This window comes from Lycorma delicatula, chromosome 3, assembly GCF_047948215.1.
Source record: "Lycorma delicatula isolate Av1 chromosome 3, ASM4794821v1, whole genome shotgun sequence".
Taxonomy (NCBI): domain Eukaryota; kingdom Metazoa; phylum Arthropoda; class Insecta; order Hemiptera; family Fulgoridae; genus Lycorma; species Lycorma delicatula.
The window spans coordinates 226,427,193-226,448,987 of record NC_134457.1 but is presented as its reverse complement, the minus strand read 5'-3'; the positions used below and the strand labels follow the sequence as shown (position 1 = coordinate 226,448,987).

Sequence of the window (21,795 nt, the reverse complement as noted above, 5' to 3'; positions counted from 1 at the left end):
AGAATGTTTTGAAAAAAAATTTTAAGCCCTGCCCGATGTCAATTGATCAACAAATAAAAATGTTATTGCAAAAAAACCGCTAAAAATAACACTTTCTTCAACATTAATATCTTTAAAATTAAAAAAAGATTATTCGACGAACTTCCAAAATATCTAGTCCTTGGCGAGTAGAATAAGTACCTTTAAAATACTTTTTCTTAAAATTGTAATGCACTTATGTGGACCATCCGGGGCTTAAAATTTCCTTTAAGAGTTGGACTAAACTGTGAGAAAATAGTGCGCGTAAAAAAAACAATTGCAAATAAGCGAAAAATCAACCAAAAATGTATTTTTTTTTTGCTAGAAAACTTCATTCAATAGATGCTAATTTTCAACGAATTTAAAAAATGAAGATTTTTGCTCTACGATCTACTTGAGCCAAGATAATTTTTTTTTTTTCAAAATATTTGTGAATATTAAGGTCTGAAATTTGCACACGTACTCGAATATTTGTACTTTACTTGTATACTTTTTCTTCAATTTTTTATAAAAATTAGACCCCGTAAAATGAAGTCAAAGGCCCTTCCTCGAGCCATATTCAAGGTCGAGGGTCATATTCAATTGACTGACGATCACTTCTAAATCGTGAAAACCATTCGTAACATTGATTATGATCCAGAGCATCCAAATGTTGTTAATATTACTGCTGGGAAATGTTTCAGTGTGTCAATATTGGTTCTGTCACCAAATGGCAGTTCAGTTTTAGCTGAAAATATTAATTGTTAGTAAATGGCAATATTTCTTTATGCCCATTTTAGTAATTACATTTGGTTATCAATGTTTGCCCGTGAGTGTGTATACAGAATTATACATTTCCTTGATTTATATTTTTCATCAGGTATATTCTCATTTATATTATAGCTATTCATAATCATTATCTGTTGTACTGCCTGTCAGCAGGTCTCTTTTGCCACTGGTGTCTCCATCCCATTTCTGTTCCAAGCCTTCTCCTTTGTCCCCTTGTAGTTTCTAAGCTTCACTTCATCTATTGGTTTCATCTTCTTCCTTGCTTCATTTCTCTTCCAATGCAGTTGCTCTTCTTCATTACTTCCTCATTTTATCTATCCATCTTACCTTCTCCATATCCATTTGTGAAAAACCTCAATCCAGAACTTTTCCTCACCATCCATGCTTCATTTCATGCAACAGACCACTTCATACATAACAGTTGACTAACCTCTCTCTTCCTTAACTCTATGCTCAGACTTTAAAGATATAGTAATTCCTCTTCTTACTGCTATTCTTCCTTTCATTCTTATTGCGGTCTTCCAATCCTCTGTCACCGTAGGCTCCAAATATCTGTAATTGTTTACTTTTTCTATTCTTTCTTCAGTTCCTTAACACTAAATTTGTAATATTCATTTTTATCCTTCTTCCAGTGCTGTTAATAATCTTTGTTTGTGCCATCAGCTAGAATTATCATACCATCAGCAAACTGTGTGCAATTTATTTTTCTTTCTCTTATACTTATTCCTTTCCTTTCTTCTAATGTATTCCTTATCATAACTTCAGTGTCAGCTTTCATGCCGAACATCTCAACCTAGATCCATCCAGTCAGTTCTATTCTTACTTAAGTTCATAAAGCAGTTTATGTTAGTTATTTTTTATACAGCAGTTACTTTTATACAGATTTGAATATTAGGTAGTGAATACTGGTGTTTTTTGTGGTTGGGTTTCAATTTACCACATACCTCAGGAATGGTCTACCTCAGACTGTACAAGACTACTCTTCATTCATATTCATACATATCATCCTCATTCATCCTCTGAAGTAATACCTTGGTGGTTCTGGAGGCTAAACAGAAAAAGAAAGAAAATCTTTGTCTCTTTCCTCTTCAAAGAATTTTCAAATACTTTGTATTTTGTTTTTATTTGCACGTGAGATATTGATATTATTGTTAACCTTGTGTGTTATTTTCGATGTATTCTCAAGCTTTATAGTTATAGTTAATAAATATGATTTAATGATATGCGATCGTGCATTTTTTTAATTCAGGAATTAGACAAATCTATTGAAGGAAATGAAACCAAACTTTAATCATGTCAATACTGCTGAAACCAACACTTATTAGAGTCATCTCCAAATGAACACCTGCGAGAAGAGTTACAAGATCTCAATACCCGCTGGAGTGATATTCCAGTTATTTTAGAAGAACGACGAACAAAACTTCAGTCAGGTATTTTAAATTTACGTAGTATAGATAGTTTGTACAATTTGTGTACCTATTTCTGTTATTTTCTATTCTTGATTAAATTTTTAACATTATTATAATCCAAATCTTTCGATTTAATTACACAATTTTCATGAAAATACAGTAGCTATAGTATTAGAGGAGCTGCTAATATATGTGTAAAATAAGGTGTTCACTTTAAAACGTAAAATGCAAAGTGCCTAAGGAAATAAGTTGTTCTCAGTCCCTAACTTTTTTATTGTTTATTAATGACCTGCCTGAAAATCTTGGACGATTCCATTTTAACCATAACCATTTTCAGAAATGACACAATTGTATCTATCTGAAGATAATTTTTTAAAAGGAATTAAAATTGTATGATAACAGGTCAAAAAATTATTCACTGGATGAGTTGCAACCATCTAATTTTAAAAATAGATAAATCCGTTGCATTGGCTTCTCAGATTGGTGTAACATCTGATCATGTGGATACAATTTCCATTAATGATAACAGTTGTATTTCTGTTGCCATACAAAGTGAAAGCAACTGGTTTGCAGATGGCAAAATATTCTTTTGTACTATCCATCAATCATCAGTAAAGATCGCTGATTTCTTCAAAATGTTCTAGAAATTAAAGAAAAAGCTGAAGTAAATAAAAATAATTTTATAGTGGTTCTTATAAATATTGCTGTTCTTGTTTGTAAACAAGAAAGAGGTTTTAAATCTATTAAAAAGGAAAACTATAACTGCAAAAAAAAACAGGATGTCCTGCCAGTGCAGATCATTATACAACAGTTTAATGTAGAATTGTGGAGTACCTAAAATTTTGGACCATTCCTATTAGATCCGTGAAGGATTTATATCAGTATGACTGAGGTCAATTATTACACATCACAGGGTGAATGTTTTGAATAACATTATTAGGTTCAACTCCATTTTGGAGTAAGCAGCCACAAATAAAAACATTTTTCTGAGCTTTATGAAACTTTACAGTTGAGAGGGAGTAAACAGATTTTTTTACATAGTATTTGTATTCAGTATAATTTATTTTTTCTAATTTTTTAAATTTGTTTACATATATATATATATATATATATATATATATATATATATATAGCTCATGACATTCCTGATAACATAAGGATTCCAACATGGGGTCATACATCTAAATCGGTTCTCCCATATTGGTGAAAAACATTCATACATACATCCTAATTATATTACATTCCTTTCTGGGCATTCATCTAAAAAAGGATGACAAAAACTGTGTGCAGAGTAGTATTTATGTCTTCTTTTATTTTAATTTATATAAAATATACTTTGACACAAGATAGTAATTATTGCACAATTATGGTTATCACTGAAGGTGAAAACAGTTTCTGGTAATATTGAATAAAACACTATTATTTGCAAATTTGAACATTGTTATTCAGAAAACTAATGGTTTTGTTTATTTATTCTATTATTTTTTAAATGAGATATAATTAAATATTACACTATGTTTTAATACAGTTATGTAAATATTTCCTTTGTAAAAAAATGATTATTGTGTTCAGTTGTTTTTTTTCTTAATTTATCTTTTTAATGTATAATTTTTCTTTAAATAATATAAATTCATTTTTGCTTTATCACTTCTGTTTAAATTCAAATTCGGTATCAATAATCAATTTTTTTTTTTTTTTTAGTTCATATATAATTATTAGCATTTTTTTCCACTCATATATACAAGGCACAGTTCAAAAGTAAGAGTTGATCAGTAACAAAATGAGAACAGTTGATAAAAAGAAAAGTTTATTAATAGTTTTAAATAACTTATATATTCACTTTATTTTACTACATAATCATAATTTTATTTCAAACATTTTTGATGTCGTGAAACAAGCGTCTTAAAATCCACTGCATAAAATTCTGCCACCTGAGATTGTAAGCCACTTTTTCACTGTGATTTTCAACTCTTCACTTTCCTCGAATCATTGACACTCAAGCTAGTTTTTGAGACATAGAAAGAGGTGGTAGTCACTGGGATTGTGATAAAAAATTTCCCATCTGAATTTTGGAATTGTTTCTGTTGTGCAAGTGGACATATGTTACTGTGAAAAACAGTTCTTGATTTCAGCATTGCTTGTTGTCGGTTTTGAATGGCATAGTTTAGGTAAACCCTGTTGTGCACATAGTTTACAATAGCCTTGAGTGTCATTCACTATTCTCAACAATGTTGTCTGTGAAACTTTTCGAAATTCTAGAGAAAGATTGCTAATTACAAAGCAATGATTTTCTCTCACTTTTTCATTTACATGTTCAAAGAGATTTACAATATGAACACTAGGCTTATGGTCTTCAGTACGGCTTCAACTATCACTTCTCTGTTCATCGTGAACATTTGAACAGTTAAACTCAATAGTTATTTTATAATTCCTTGGCCTCTACTTATGAACATGCCTCTTATCTTAAAATCCTCTATAATAAAATCTTAATATTTAACTATTAAAATATTTTTTTTTTTAGATATAGAAAAGTTAAATAATCTAATACATGAAAGATAGGATTTGGAAACATGGCTAAAAAATACTGAAGAATATTTACTTGTGGATAAGTCTTCAGTTGGAGATTTAAACTCATTACGAAATGAAATTACACAACTGGATGTAAGTATATTGCTCATTGAAAATATATTTTGTTTTATATTGCAATTATTAGTTTATTGGTGTAAATATTTAAACCTTTGTTGTAATTATCTTTATTATTGGTGCTGTAACTAGGCTGAGGCAGCGAGCACTGTGCTTGCATGTTATTTAAAAATAACTCTAAAAAGAATGGAAAGAAGTTACTGCTGAGATTTGCCTGTCCTGGAACTTTTAAACTTAATCATTTGTGTGTTTACACTTAGTTAAAATTACTTACAAATAATGCAAAATATGTGTTAGATGAATATTCTTTTACTTTTACTAGAATTTTATGAAATTTTCATGTTGGTAATCTTATATTTCTGATTTTTTTTCATATTTATTAAACTGAAGTATGTTATCATATGTAGTAAAAGGTCTGCCTTTATTTTGGTTTTTATACAATTATACAACCCCAGACAACCCCATAGGCATAGTTGCACCATCCTAGTAAATCTGAATAAAGAAGCAAATGTCCTATGGTTACTCAGACGATGTGTGGGTAGTTCATGATTCTTCATTCTCCCATGACACCAAAGATGACTCATGCAATGGCTGACATAGTTCCCATAGTACCTATTCAGGGAAGAAAAATTTAAGGGTATTAAAAGAAGGATGATGTAGGAATAAGACAATCAACCACAGAAGAGATGAGGAGTTGTATAATTTTGACTAGGATCATCTCGTTATTAATTTTTTTATTGTATTAATAATATTAATAATATTGCAGGCTTTGTTAGCAGAGGGAAATTCATTAGGGCCTAGAGTTAAAAATATTGAAAATTTAACTTGGGAATTACTTCATTCTAGTCAGCAGTAACTTTTCTAAACAACTTCAAGATAAAGTAGCTAATATACAGCTAACTTGGAAGAATATTGTACAAAATGGTATACCTGAACGCAAAACAAAATTATTGCAATTAATCGATAAGACTCATAAGGTAAAGGTATTTTTATCAATCACACTTTATTAATGTCACCTAATAATTTTTTAAACTTTTTTTTAAATTTAAGTTTTCTGTTATATGTAGGTTACATGTGCTAAACGGATTGAAATACCACATTTTTTGTTTGAATTTGTTTTATTCTTTAATCTATTGACCAAACAGTTATTGGCATCGGTTTGGTCATTTTGATCACTCTTCTGTTATTATTTCTTTTAATTTCAAAGATGATCTGGCATAATCTCAAAAAAAAAAATACTTAACCCAAAATGTTATTGCCAGTTTAAATCTGCCAGTCAATGTTTTATAATGCTTAATAAAAATCGTAAGATAAAGGTAATGCTATTAGAACACTGTTACCTCAAACATCATTTAGCTATTGTGAATTCCCATTACTTGCTACAATCATGCTCAATGCCTTTAAAAGTAATTTTTACATAATGTTTTTTTTGTTTTTTTTTGTGACAGTTGGTTAAGAAAATAATTAAAATTATTTCATTATTAAATTATTATTAAGTTACTGATGATGGTTACAAAAGTAATTCAAAACATTACATTATGAAAAAATGTTATTAATTCATTATTAAATTGATAATTTTGTGTAATTTTCAGCTTGTTCAAATGAGCCTACTTGTTACAAATATAAGAAGTAGAATTTGTTGAGTTTTTGTAAGTCTTATTTATCTGCTGAGATTAGTAACTAATCTTAATTTGAATGATGTAATTTTGGTTATAATAATTTATGCTAAGAAAAAACAGATAACTATTTTGGCTGTTATATATTAATTTTATAATATAGGTGCATTAATAATTAATTTTTTATATAGTAACATTAACAACTAAAAAAAAAAAACAGTGATGAATTAAGTTTATATTATGCATTATTTATTTATATTATGTAAATCTTTCCAAAACAACTTCGTCGCAGAAACGATAACCACACAACTGTTTATCAGTGATGCCAACACATGCTATTTTGTACTTCAATACATCGATATCTCGTTAAAACGTTGAAAAGAAATATATATTAAATATTATTATATATGTATATATACATATATATACTATTGCAAAACAGACTTAATAAATAACATTTCATACAATGAACATTTAAAGTGGTTTAATATAAAAATTCAGAATTTACTAAAATTTTCATAAAATTCTTAGAAGCGATTGTTGTTTATTAATTTCTGCAAAAAAAATTAAGCTGGTTTGTAATAATAATGTTTTTGTTGAACATAAAGGAAGTAGAAGAAAAAAGAACAAAGTTATATATAAAATAACATTTAAGTTAATAAATTAAACAACCAGCAATCATTTTTTATCACTTTATAGTGTTCTTAACTGGGTGAAGTTTATTGTTGATGGTAGCATTCCATTCACTTCCAGTAATCAACGAAAAACTAATTATGAACCACTTTCATCAGAAAACCGAAAAGACTGTCCGAAACAACGTGATTAGTGAAAGAAAGGTGCAAACAAGGCTCTTTTTCACTCTTATCAGCATACCCATCGGTTGAAATTCCAATATAGCTGGTGACCCAGCAGAAGCTCACCACTAAAGAACACTGTATCCACGATCTAGTATTCAAATCCGTACAAAAGTGCCTTTACTAGGATTTGAATGTTTGAACTCTCGACTTCGAAATCAGCTGATTTGCGATGCTGAGTTAACATGGAAATAATAAACTTAATTTCAAAGACAATAAGTTGTCGGGACTACCAGTAACTAATCACCTGAAAGGCACTCATGGAATCTGAACACATCGACAAGTAATGTCGATATGTTGAGGAAATTGTATTTAAGCCTTATTAATAGTACACATCTTCCTGACAAAAACACTGAAGTAGGTGGGAAGGCAAGTCATGCATTATCTATTGCCAACAACAAATTTATCGTGTTTAGATTCGTTTGTATGAATTGTAGCATCAGGATTCATGCTATTTACAATATTATAAGGCTCTTGTTGTAAGATAACCGGATTCGTGTATCTTTTGTTAAAAAGTACACAGTACTATTTTATTATTGCTTTAGTGGACAAAGACTAAAGCAAAAATTTACGAGAGAAGAGAGAGTGGGCTGCCAAGGGGAGTAATAATATTAGGCAACAGTGCGATATGGAGGTAATTTTATAATTAGAAATATGAACTGAGCTCTGTCGCCTAGTGAGGCAGTATATTTCAGCGGTTAAGATGCGGGTTGGAGAACATCGAATCACAAGTCGGATGATTTGACTTTAATGTGAGCTACATAGGAACAGACCATTTGGTTTGTTTATATCAAGGAGATAGCTTATTACTGCCCACTAAAAGACCTACCACGAGGCTTGAACGAAACACACCAATTGCAAGATGGACAAATGAATGATGATTGACTACATCGAGCCTCCTAAGAGTGATGGCTCATGCGAACGAATAAGCCACACAGCCGTAGTCCAAGCAGAACAAACCAAAGATCGGTAAAAGTGCAATACACATACTTGATCTGCTCCCGAACAAGTATTAAACAGTCGAGTAATTCTGATGTTTTTAGACATTTTACCTTCTATTCCTTCAAGTGTTTGACCCTCATCGTTCACTGGTCAAATCACAATCTTAAAAATCTAATCTGGGCGCATGGTTCTCCATATAAAAACAGATCGTTTTCTCAACTGAGAAAAGCAAATGCATTTCGTTTTCTCTGGGGAAAAAGTGAATCCTGTCGTTTTACATCACGATTCTAAAACGGGTTATTCTGTTTTGGAGCAGCATGTCGTCAATAGCTAAAGTTCGAGATACAATATAAACTCGTTATTATCTACAAATAACAAGTTTACGCATGCAGTTATTGCAGCATTTATGGTTATGGCTAACAAGGTAACACTTAGGAAACTTTCATATGGTATTCCGTTTCTAGTGTGAAATTGTCCTATACAGTTGTTCCTATTGAAACTGTCATAATATTTTCATCAATACCAGCATTGGTTGGACAAATCATCCGTAGCTGGTACAAATATTAGGTAGTGAACCTGTCTCTCAAAAGTTGCTAAAAGTCATGCTAATTGTTTTGGGAACTTGAATCCTGCGATTCTGAAAACTTATTTCATATTCTACTGCAGTAGCTGTAAAATTACTATTTTACACACCCAAGATGAATACCATATCAGTGTATTCCTCTGTTGGACATAAGTACGGTATTACTTCAGTGGCAAAGTATTTTAGTTTGAATGTGATTGGTTCACCATTTAAACGAAAATAACGTTCAAAGTAGAATTCACAGAAAACCTTTGCTGATGACTGCACAGTTCACATTACCGATATACTTAATGTACCAAACAGAATGATTTACACAATAACACAGAGCATTATTGCGCATTGTTGTTTTGTTTCTGTCATTAATAAACAAAATATTATCTAAGTGATTTGTATTTTACAATTATTGTGTAATTTCTATTTTTTCTTTTTTTAAATCAAATTTTCTAAAGCATAACAAATCACTAATTCTGCTGTTAATTAACGTGCTAAAAATGTCAGTACGATCTGATTTCACCGGGGTAGCTGAATTCTGAGCAAAATATTTTACTAGCTGAAACTCAAACAAAAGTACCACCCAAAAATTCTTGCCCAATTCAAAACTGGTATTGATGAAAATATTATGACAGTTCTGCGCAGTCTAGGCATCTGTACAAAACATCCTTCTAAGCAGATTGTAGTTTCTCATTCGAAGGGGTAGAGTACACTTAAACAAAAATGTTTTCCCCTTATCATAAAGAGCCAATTTAAAATCTAAAAACAGGAGATTGTCAGCTTCACTTAAGAGTTCTGCAACTTGTAGAATACAAACCAACTCTACAAGTACGTTTTGTTTACAGTCAAGAATTTCACTCAAGATGGCATCAACAACTTATGATATGAGCGTACAGGGCAGAAGTAAGGCCTCATGAAATGATAGAAAGCAATTTTCAACACTGATTTAGCATCAATGTACAGTGTAGCCTTCTTCACAACAGCTGTTTGGACTGTCTATATTACCTTGCTGCTTTAATGCTGAGGTATACTAGCACTTTCTTCAGGAAGAATTGTGGCAGCTGCTTTAGTTTGTCTAGTGCTGAGACACAAAGTATACCTCCAGCATCATGGCGCACCTCACTGCTTCTACTGTGCCGTTTCCACTCGCTTAAATCATCATTTCTCTGAGAAATGGATCGGTCGTTGAGATCCACATCCTAGCCACCAAGATCACCTGATATATAACACCTTTAGATTTTTGCGGCTGGGGATGGATGTAAAATATTCTATATAAAACAAAATACATTCTCGAGAGTAATTATGTATCTGCATTATGGATGAGGCTCAGCACTGAAGAACTAAAAAGTGCAAAAAAATCAATACAAAAGCGTGCCAAGGAATGTGTAGAAATTGCAGTCATTTTTGAACACTTATTATTAACTGTTACATAAAATGCACTTAGATCTAGTGGTCTGTTTCTAAATAAAATTCACATTTGTCTAACTTTGCTTTGCTTTGTTTTATTTAACTTATCTTACATCATTTTATTCAAAATAAAATTTTCTACAAGTTTTGTTTAAAAGTTTAAATGTTCATTACCCATTTAACAAAGTTATTGTTCATCAAACATAAAAAAAAATGATTCTCACTCTAGATTTCTCGAAAGATACTGCAAATATGGTTCTGAAACATATTTTATTTGATTTTTGAGATCAAAAACCATAAGAAATCAGTAATCCTGTCTCTTAATTAACATCCTAAAAGTTTCAGTAAGACTTCATTTCCACGGGATAGCTGAAATCCGAATGGAACTTGTAAATAGCCTAACTCGCAAATGAAGAATTTCAAAACAAATTTTATATGAACTTTTCCGTTATTGTCATGAGTAGAAATAGGTTATAAAAACTATGGGAGAAGTTTGTGATACGCTTAACAAATGAATTGTGTGTAACACCAAATTTTATTTTTAATTTCTATTTTATTCCAAATTTATTTTTAATTTTACAGAAACACATTTTTTTTTTTTAATTTTGCATTACCCACTAAACATTAGAATGATTAGTCCAATATAAATAATAATCCTTTTTAAATTATACTTTCCAATTATCTAGATTTGACCATGCAAAGGTCCATCTGGATAACTGGTGTTGCAATGTATGCAAAATCTAACATCCTTACCACTTCACTTTCAACTTTTAAATTTTCTGATTTAACTAAGGTGGTCTCTTCAATTGCTAAAGGATCTTCTGGAATATCACCATTAATAATATCAAACGGTTCCTCCTTCAGTCGTACTAAATCTACTTGCTGTAACAAAACAAAAAATGAATGCTATAAAGTAAATATGTTCATTATTTTTTGTATTACTTATATTAGAAAGATACATTTTATTTCCAATTCACTTACCACATACATTAACAGTGCAGTCATGGTTAAATTATTATTATTAGGTAACTTTAATGTGCCATTTTTTGTATGGGAAAACCATGAAAATTTTTCTTTTGCTAAGTGCTATCATCTAAATTTAAAAATCCTGCTACTCACCTTAGAGATTTTTCTATAAACTGGCATCTTTTACAATCAAATAATTTGTTAAACTGTTGCGATAATTTTCTTTGGTTTTTTAGAACCTTACTGACATTAATGTTAATATTGTTTACGACAAAATTATTTAATACTGTGATAAATATCATTTATCTTTGGATAACGTTACCTAAGATTTTGAATTCTAATCTTATATCTAATAAATTCATATTAGATTATAAAAATATAAATTTTGTAAGATTCAACATTTACTAAATAAGAATATGATTCTAAATAATAGTTATTTATTATAATTATTCATTTTTATTTATTTTTTTTTATATCAACACATACGCTTGAAGCTTATGCATGAAAGATAGAAACTGAATATTGTAGTCCATGAAAAATGCCATCCAAGGTATTAAAAATATGATTTAATATATATTGATCATGACACAGAAATTTTTGCTGAGGAATTACAGCTATGCATTAATAATTTTGGTATAAATAATAATCTTATCAATACAAGATGGATAAGATCTACTACTTTTGTCATTTTTATTAGCAAGTTAAAAAAAAATCTTTGGGATCATTAGATAAAGATTCCTTAAATTTGAACAGTATAATTTAATAATAAATCTTCACAAATACGAGTATACATAAAATTCACTCTTAAATAATTCTTAATAATTCAATATATATTATTTTTGAAGCTCATTGAACTTTAACATGTTTCTCTAGTGAACTTATTAATTTTAACGGTTTTTAACTAAGTTCTTCAATTGTTACTTAAATAATGGTGTTTTTCCTAGTGGTGACATTCAGATACCAATAATTATTGTACTATCAGCAAATGCAAGTTTTTGCCAAACTCTTAACATAAATTAGGTTTTATGAAAATTACACCTTACCTAAAGAAATTTATAGTTCTGAGCATGGTTTTTTTGGAAGTTAAATCTACGCAAATGAACTCATGTGTATATATGGATGATACTATTCATGCACTAAATGATTGTTATTATCTTGATGCAAATTAGACTAACTTTCAATGTTTGATGTAGTTATTATTATTTCAACAAATTTTTGCAGCTTACTACCAAATCTTGATGCGTGGGTGCATAAGCCAATGCACTGCTAGTAGCTTGCCAGCCCTGTAGCAGAAAATGTAAATGTACCAGTAAACATGTAATCCTGAACAGATGCAGGTCGACCACTCCTGAGACATGTGGTAACTGAAACCCTACCACCAAATAACACCGGTATCCAAAGTGTCTAGTATTCAAATCTATATAAAATAACTGCATTTACAAATACTAGAACCTTAGAAGTCTCAATATCAAAAATTAGCTGATTTTGCGATGACAAGTTGAATCACTACATAACTGGGCAGGTTGTATCAAATTACATCACACTGGCATAGTTAATAATAAATTACTAATTGCACACTTGCTACGTTTGGATATAACAATAAATTTTATCTTTGATACATTCATTTTGTACAAACAGAATTTCCTACATTAATATTGATGATTTTATCTCTAAGCCTTTTTAAGTTAGATCTGGAGAAAGACAAGGTAGGCAAGCATTTGTGATCTCCAATTTTCCAAATTTGCAGTTGATATGTAACTGTTTAAGCCTATTAAAATGTAGTTGATATTCAGTTACTTCAAACTGACTTGAGCTCTGTATAAAAATGATAAAATTAAGCTCTGTATAAAAGTTAACAGAAAAAAGTAAAACCTGGTTTGGATCTTATCTGACAAATGTGTCAAAATGGGTGGCAATTTAAGTGATTGGACTGTATTACCATGTGGCACTGCACAGGATGCTGTCTTCTCTGTTGCTAATATTTATTAATGACTTATGTAATGAAAATTTCAGAGGAAAATGTCACGTCTTTGCGATACTGTCATACAATAATGTTGTGTTAAGTGGGTAGATATAAAAAGTCAGGGATTGGTTCTACAATAATAAATTAGTTCTTCGTACAAGTAAATTTAGCTTCATTAGTTTCCTGGATAAAGAAGAAGCTTTTCTGTAAAGTATCATAAACACTCTTGCACATGTAATACTATCTGTGTATGTGAATGCATTAGGAAAACTGTTTCCACTGAATATTTAGGCCTAATTATAGCTTCTAAATTTGGTTGGAAGCCTCACATATTGAAATTAAGGAAAGAATTATTATTACACTCATAAATTTTATAAGTTACATTATTTTAATAAAAAAAATGGTTGGTTTGTATATTTAACACACTTAATTAATTTTTGGGCAGGCACGTATAAATCTTAGTTAACAAGTGTAAAAATAGCACAAAAATGAATAATTAGAATTATGGATTTCAAAAGCAGTTTCTTGAGGTTTTCAAAAACTGAACATTTTACTCATAAAGAATCTATACATATACAATGTATTAAGAGTATTTTTCAATAGTTTTCTATCCAACTCTTCAGGAAGAACTAAAAGTAAATGTTTTATAAATGATACAGTTGCACCATGATAAAAGCCGCCACCATCCAATACATTGTGGCATGTTATTTCTCCATTATAATTTCTTGCAGTAACATCAGCATTACCATATATAATTAACACATCAATAAATTCAAGAAAAAAAAAGTGAAATGAAGTAGTGTATTCGATCCAGAACCTACTAATTTTGCAAAACAATATTTTTTTTTAATTGCTTTGGTGACATTAAATCTTTCATTTTCATCTGTAATGTACTTCAAAATTAATCCTCAATGGACATCATCCAAATTGTTCATATCCAATCATTACAAAGTAATATTTTTTCAACAAAAATCTCTAGAGGTCTTGCTAAAATATTGAAAATTAGTATTCGTATTAAAATTAGTATTAGTATTTAGTATCTTTCTTTACTAAATCCTTACGATCAGAGATAAGCAAAAAGGAAAGTTTGACATGAGAAGAAAATAATTAACACAAAAATGATCTATGATCTTCATCATCGTTCTCATTAATATCTTCTTTACAATATAAAATTTCAGTTATAATTTTAATACCGGTAATATAATTTTAAGCGTAATTTAATGGCATTTCACTTTTACCTAGATCTGCCAAATATTTATGAATATTAGTTCTATTATCTAATTGTAACACCAGAATTTCCTCACTATTACAGTCCCTTTGAAAAAATGCATGGCATTAAGCTGTACGACCATCTTTATCAATAGAATCTATAAAAGCACCATTTTCAATAAATACAAATGTAATTTCTATTTTAATACTTTTTACACCAAGTAATACAAAATAGATTATTGGTGTTAAACCATTATTATCACAAATATTTACATCAGCACCTTTCTGAATCACAAAACTCATACGTTGTGTGTAAAATGGCATTATAATTAACATCTTCTAATATATACAATAAAAGTGTATTATCATTTTCATTATGAGTGTTTATATTCACACCATTATCAATAAGTATTTGTATTACTTCTTTAAACATACGGGAATGAACAGCGTGCTTTAAAGGTGTTAATTCATTATCAACTACATTATCATCAGCTCCACATTCTATAAGTTAAATAACGACATCGACATCACACTCATATATTATAGCGTAAATGAGTTGAATTACCATTAATATCAGCCCCATTAGTATAATATTAAAAATAATATTTTTATTAATATCTAATTCTATTGCATACATTAAAAATGTTTTATGCATTTTATTAACATTGTTTTCTTTAGGAATAAGTTTACCAATAGAGTTATCACCACTTTTCTTAAGAGTTTTTATATCGAACCAAAATTGATTATAAAGAAGATGATTTACTTTACTAACATCAGCTCCTTTATTAATTACTACATTGATTAAAAAGGTATCAGCCAATTAATACTATACTCTGCTTTCATCAATATCTAGTCTTCCCTTTGTAAGTTCTAACCACAAATCTTCATCTGCATTCAGTGCTAATTTCATTAAAGGTTTTTCACTATACAAATTCTCAGCATTGATATCTGCACCTGAATCTATCAACAATTTAATAACTTCGATATCATGACTGTAACAAAAATTACTTACTAAGGGTGCATATGTAAATTGAGTTTCCTACACGATCACATATTTCATTAACATATGCACCCATTTCTAATATTTCTTTTATGAAATTTACATTTATTTTACTCTTTATAAATTGCAATAATAGTGACACATGTCTTACATCTCAATCATTAATACGTCCACCTGTCAATCAATCGTATCATTTTGATATCAATACCATGCATTATAGCTGCATTAATAATTGAAGTTAAATTATTGGTAATATCGAAAATATTTTTAACATCAAAATACTCCAATAAAATTATCAACATTTCTTTACTTTTTGTCTTATAAAATAAATAACATAATTTAAAATTTGTAATTATCCTTTTTATTTGGTTTTTTTCCCAATATTTCAACAACTTTATTGACATCAACATCAATAATTCCTTTAACAATATTATTGTAAAACATCTTTATGTTATATTTTAAAGGACCTGGAAATATCTTTAATATACTTTAGGAATCTTTTGAAACATATTTACTTCTGATTTGATTTTAAGAAATGTATGAAATCTTTAATATTATGAAATTAAAAATATTTTTTAATTTATATTTATTCTGCACATGATTTAAAATTAAAAATTGTTTATCATGAATGTGTAAATTATTTTTCCCCAAACACATGGGCAAAACCCCACTGATAGAATTAAATTATGATAATAAAATAAGTAATGTTTGGTAACAATACAAAATAAATCATTCATAACATAAAAAATTCTTCGAAAGTAAATCAGTAGAATATAAATTAATTGTAATGCTGATTACAAAAGTATGATTGACAACTAATATTTGAGCGCCAAATTACACCCCTGGACAAGTAAAAATAGTAATTATTACTGCATAATAGATGACCAGGTATGTAGAAGTTGAAGAATTGTAGCAGTTCAGGAAAATTATAATGACTGTATGCGTAAAGAAAATCAACCGATGTTACATGTTTGAAGCATGGATAAGTAGATTTTGATGAAATTTGGCGCAAGTTTATATGAGACAATTTATTGGTAAGTTGTGGGGTCGGTATCTCCAGCAGGTAGATTAGATAGTTTTTTGGAGGCCAAAAGTTTCTCAAACTATTGCAATCATAACATAACCCTTCTTTATATTAATCTCAATACATCCCTACATGCTTATCTTACCATTTAAAAAAAAAATTGTTCCACTTCACCAAAAAAGCTATATTTTATTAATTGCATTATTTAACGGAATTTTTTTCCTTTGAATTATTGATTGAAATATAATTTTTTGAATTTTTTAATCATTATTCATGTGTCAATATTTTTAAACATTAGTAGAATTAATAACCAGTGCCAGGAAAATATGATTTTTATATATATACCAAAATCCTTATTTTTATAAATTATGTACCACAAAATCGTAAAAGAATGTATTTAATTTTCTACAGTAAACATCTATGATTGGAATATTATTATCTTGCAAAGGGTATTTACTTTAATTGGCCAACAAAAGTAGATGTTCTAACTATAATTTGGTAACTGTTAAAATTTCACTGAATATACTTTGATAAGAAAAAAATGAAAACTTCATGAAAATTATTCGTTGAAAACTGAGATTTTTTTTAAAAGATCAGTGCAGGTAAATGTTTAGCATATGTTAATTTTGTGAAAATAACACCCCAAAATGTATTTGTTAAGAGTTAACATAACATCTTTTTGAAGGAAACCCAATGTAGTTTTTAATAAAAATGAAAAAAATATAATCAGTTAAAAAGTAACACAGGAAAGATATAATTATTGAAGATTTTTTTAATTTAATTATTTACTACAAAATTTTTAATGTCTACAGATAATCAATTAGCAGAAATGTAATTGTAACATTAAAATGTAATACAAATATGTTGAAATTGTTGAATCCGTTACAATTAAAAAAAAAATTAGTAATCAAAGAAAACAAGAAGATATTTAACAAATAATTTATTAATATTGCACAAACTTATATAAAACAAACCATTATTCGTATAAGACTCTACATCAATATAATAGTATCTTATCACACAGTCCTCGGAAATCAAAACCAAAAAAATAAATCTACAATATCAGTCATTTCTCAAATTGTACTCATAATATAACAGAATAATTACTTTATATCAAAATTATAATGAAGCAAGCAATAAATTAACAACATCATGTCTGTCGTACAAATATTTAGAAATACAATGTAATATGTCACAATTAGGAAAAACACACTCGCATAACTTATCAGAATGTTCAACACTACAACAATTATTTAAATCGGCTTCATATTTCTTAGGATCATTTGATTTAATATTTCTATTTGATATAATTAATCTCTCTAAAGCATTTATTAAATGTCTTTTACTTAAATCGATCTGACATTTCTTTATTTTCATAATAATTATATCATAATAAATTGGAAACAGTAGCTTAATTTGCTCATCGTTATAAACACAAAAATAATCAGATTCTTTTATTAGATTCATCTCATAATCAGATAATTTACAACAAAATTTAAAAAAAGATAAATTATTTACTATATTTATAGACCGCATCTTTATTAATTCAGCATTACAAGGAATAATAAAATAAGTATATCGTAATTTTACTCCAGTGTATATATCCAACTCTTCAGGAAGAACTAAAAGTAAATGTATTATAAATGATACAGTTGCACCATGATAAAAGCCGTCAGCATCTAATACATTGTGGCATGTTATTTCTCCATTATCATTTCTTGCAGTAACATCAGCATTACCATATATAATTAACACATTTATAAGTTTGAGAAAAACAGTGCAATGAAGTAGTGTATTCGATTCAGAATCAACCAATTTTGCATAAAAACGTTTTTCTAAAACTGCTTTGGTGAAATTAACTTTTCCTTTTTCATCTAGAACAAACATCAATGATTCTCGACGAACATCATCCAAATTGTTTATATCTAAATAAGGACCAAATAATTTTTCAAAATAAATCTCTGAGCTATATTTAAAAATATTGAAAATCAATGGCTTATCTTTCTTTACTAAATCCTTATGATCAGAGATAAGCAAAAAGGCAAGTTCAACATGCAAAGTAGATAATTTACATAAAAATGATGTATGTTCAACAGTCTCAGTAATATCTTCTTTAGCATATAAAAGTTCAATTATAATTGCAACAAGTGCTCTGAATCTTACAGCATAAATTAAAGGTGTTTCACTTTCACCAAGATTTGTCAGATATTTAGAAACAGTTGCTCCATTATCTAATAGCAAAACCAGAATTTCCTCATTATAAAAGTGTCTTTGAAAAAATGCATGGCATAAAGCTGTATGACCGTCTTTATGAATAGCATCTATATCGGCACCATTTTCAATTAATGTAGATATAATTTCTGTTTTAATACTTTTTTCACTATATAGTACAGCATACATTATTGGCATTAAACCTTTATCATCACAAATATTGACATCAGCACCTTTCTGAATCACAAAACTCACATGTTCTTTATTACAATTAACATGTTCCAATATATACAATAAAAGAGTATTATTACCTTCATCATGTGTGTTTATATTCACACCATTATCAATAAGTATTTGTATTATTTCTTTAAACGTACAAGAATGAACAGCATGATCTAAAGGTGTTAATCCATTATCATCGATTACATTCACATCTGCTCCATCTATGAGTTTAATAATTACATCGGTATCACACTCATACTTTATAGCGTAAATTAGAGGTGAATATCCTTCGTGATCAGTCACATTAATGTCGGCTCCATTATGTATGATATTAAAAATAATATTTTTGTTTATATATTCATATTTAATAGTATTGCATACATTAAAAATGTTTGATCATATTCATCTTTCATATTAACATTGTTTCCATTGTGAATAATTTCAGCAATAAATTTATGATTGCTTTTCTTCACAACTTCCACAATGAACCAAAAATGATCATACCTTATCATTTATTTTACTAAAATCAGCTCCTTTTTTAATAAGTAAATTAAAAACATCTTATCATTACAAAATATAACAGCATAATGTAAAATTGTTCTGTCAAATACATCTACTGCATTTACATTGGCTCCTGCATTAATCAATCCATCAATAATTTCATTACTGTTATTCTTAATTACATACATTAAACGAAGCCTCAAATTATTCTTAATTGCATACATTAAACGAAGCCTCAAATTATTCTTAATTGCATACATTAATTGAAGCTATTATTAATAGCTTCAAAGCTATTAATAATGCTTTATCATTTACATTAAGGTTAAGGTATCTCATTTCATTAACGTTTACACCATTATTAATGATTTCTGTAATACAATCAACGCAACTATTATGATTCAGTGCCAAATATAAAAGACGATATTCATATTTTATTCATTGTGTTTATAGTGAATTGATTATAATTTAGTACATATAAAAACTGTTTAATTCTACTTGTTTTAGATACTACATTAGTTAGGAAGCTAACACTTAACAAATAGCTTCCTAAGCTTTCATCAATGTATAATCCTCTCTTTATAAGTTCCAACCACAAATCTTCATCTGCATTCAGTGGAAATTTCATGAAAGATTTTTCCCTGGAATAATTCTGAGCATTGGTATCTGCACCTGATTCTATCAACAATTTAATAACTTCGATATCACCGCTACAAAAATTACTTACTGCTATATGTAATATTGAGTTTCCTAAACGGTCACATATTTTATTAACATCTGCACCCATTTCCAATATTTCTTTTAATGAAATTTACATTTCTTTTACTTTTTATAGATTGTAATAATGGTGAAACACATGTTACATCTGTATGATTAATATTTCCACCTCTGTCAATCAATCGTTGTATCATTTTGATATCCATACCAAGCCTAATAGCAGCAGTAATAATTGATGGTAAATTATTGGAAATATCAAATATATTTTTAACATCAAAATACTCCAATAAAATTATCAACATTTCTTTACTTTTTGTCTTATAAAATAAATAATATAATTTAAAATTTGTCATTATTCTTTTGATTTCATTCGTATTCCTTTCCAATATTTCAACAACCTTATCAACATCATCATTAACAATTCCTTCAACAATAATATCGTAACACACCTTTATGTTATGTTTTGAAGGACTTTCAATCATCCTTAATATTCTTTTGAAACTTTGTTACTTCTGATTTGATTTTACTAGAAATTATTGAATCAGAAAAATTAAATTGAATATTTTTAATGTAAATCTATGTTGTGTATTATTTAAAGCTAAATACTGTTCATTATGAAACATTATTTAAATCAATTTTTTTCTAAATGTATGGGAAAAACTCCATTGATGCAATTAAATAATAACAATACAACAGATAATGTTAGGTAAAAGTACAAAATAAATCTTCACATTGCAAAACATTGGCTATATTGAATCAACAGAATATAAATTAATTACAAATATCAAATCAATTGCTATGATGATTATAGAAGTATGAAGTCTAATATTTGAACGGCAAATTACAAACTTGGCCAAGTAAAAATAATAATTATTACCTCTTAAATGACCAGGTATGTAAAAATTAAGTAATTGTAGCAATTCAGGAAAATTCTAACAATTTATATATATATATATATATATAAATATATTTAAAAAAAATATATATATATATATATAAAAATATATAAAAAAAAAATATATATATATAAATATTATCAACTCTTTCCATAGCAGTTTCAATGCTAAGTGTTGAAAGTGCTATGAAAATAAATAAAGTAAATAAAATAAATAAGATTTTATCTACACTATTATATAAAGAGGATGAAGGTTTTAGTTTGTTCGGGTTAAACAAAAAACCTACTTGATTAATTTCAATCAAATTTTTACCCATGTCTCTTGGAATAACTGAGAAGGTTTTAGATATATTACATCTTGAAAAAAAATATAGCAGTGGAGATTTGCTGGTTTAAGCACAAACTTTAATGAATTGAATAATATTATAAAAGTAATAAAATTAAATTTACGTTAAATAAATTAAAAAAATTTGTTCAAAAATAATGGGCTTCCCATGGGGACTGCGTATGAAGCTAGAGATGAAGTATGCAAGCAGCTTGTGGGAGGGTAGCCCAATCACTATCAACCTATAACATTCAGGTGCCTCTTGGGCATGGATTTAGGAGATGCAATGGTCTCATACCTCTGTAAACAACGATTTAAAAAATTTTAATTGGTATTTGTTAGTAGTTTGAAGGGTAACTTATTTATATATATATATATATATATTATCAAATATATACTTGATCTAACACATCACAGTTATTTGGAAATGTATATGTGTGTGTGTGTATATAGAGTTTGTGTGTTTATTGCATCACATGAGAACCAACCAACTACTTTCAAATTTGCAGGATACATTTGTGTTATCCCAGGAAG

At 28.4% G+C, this 21,795-nt stretch overlaps 2 protein-coding genes across 16 annotated transcripts in view; one reads left to right on the top strand and one right to left on the bottom strand.

The window, feature by feature from the left end:
• The window catches only part of LOC142322487 (uncharacterized), a 127,663-nt gene that overhangs the window by 53,670 nt on the left and 52,198 nt on the right, over nucleotides 1-21,795 (top strand). For 8 of the 15 annotated variants that reach the window (XR_012755890.1, XM_075361625.1, XM_075361618.1 and 5 more), the window contains 3 exons: nucleotides 2,036-2,216; nucleotides 4,717-4,856; nucleotides 5,605-5,815. The gene's annotated coding sequence lies outside the window, so the exon portion shown is untranslated. Of the gene's footprint in view, nucleotides 1-2,035; nucleotides 2,217-4,716; nucleotides 4,857-4,970; nucleotides 5,242-5,604; nucleotides 5,816-6,430; nucleotides 6,790-9,669; nucleotides 10,311-11,024; nucleotides 11,142-21,795 lie in introns of those variants that run through there. The other 7 variants (XM_075361617.1, XM_075361616.1, XR_012755889.1 and 4 more) reach the window with 6 other exon arrangements.
• The window catches only part of LOC142320783 (uncharacterized), a 39,140-nt gene continuing 34,842 nt past the window's right edge, over nucleotides 17,498-21,795 (bottom strand). The window contains exons 4-5 of the mRNA XM_075358765.1: nucleotides 20,151-20,254; nucleotides 17,498-19,047 (exon numbers count right to left, since the gene is read on the bottom strand). Coding sequence (XP_075214880.1) covers nucleotides 17,513-19,047; nucleotides 20,151-20,254 — 1,639 coding nt within the window. The 3' untranslated portion in view covers nucleotides 17,498-17,512. The remainder of the gene's footprint in view (nucleotides 19,048-20,150; nucleotides 20,255-21,795) is intronic.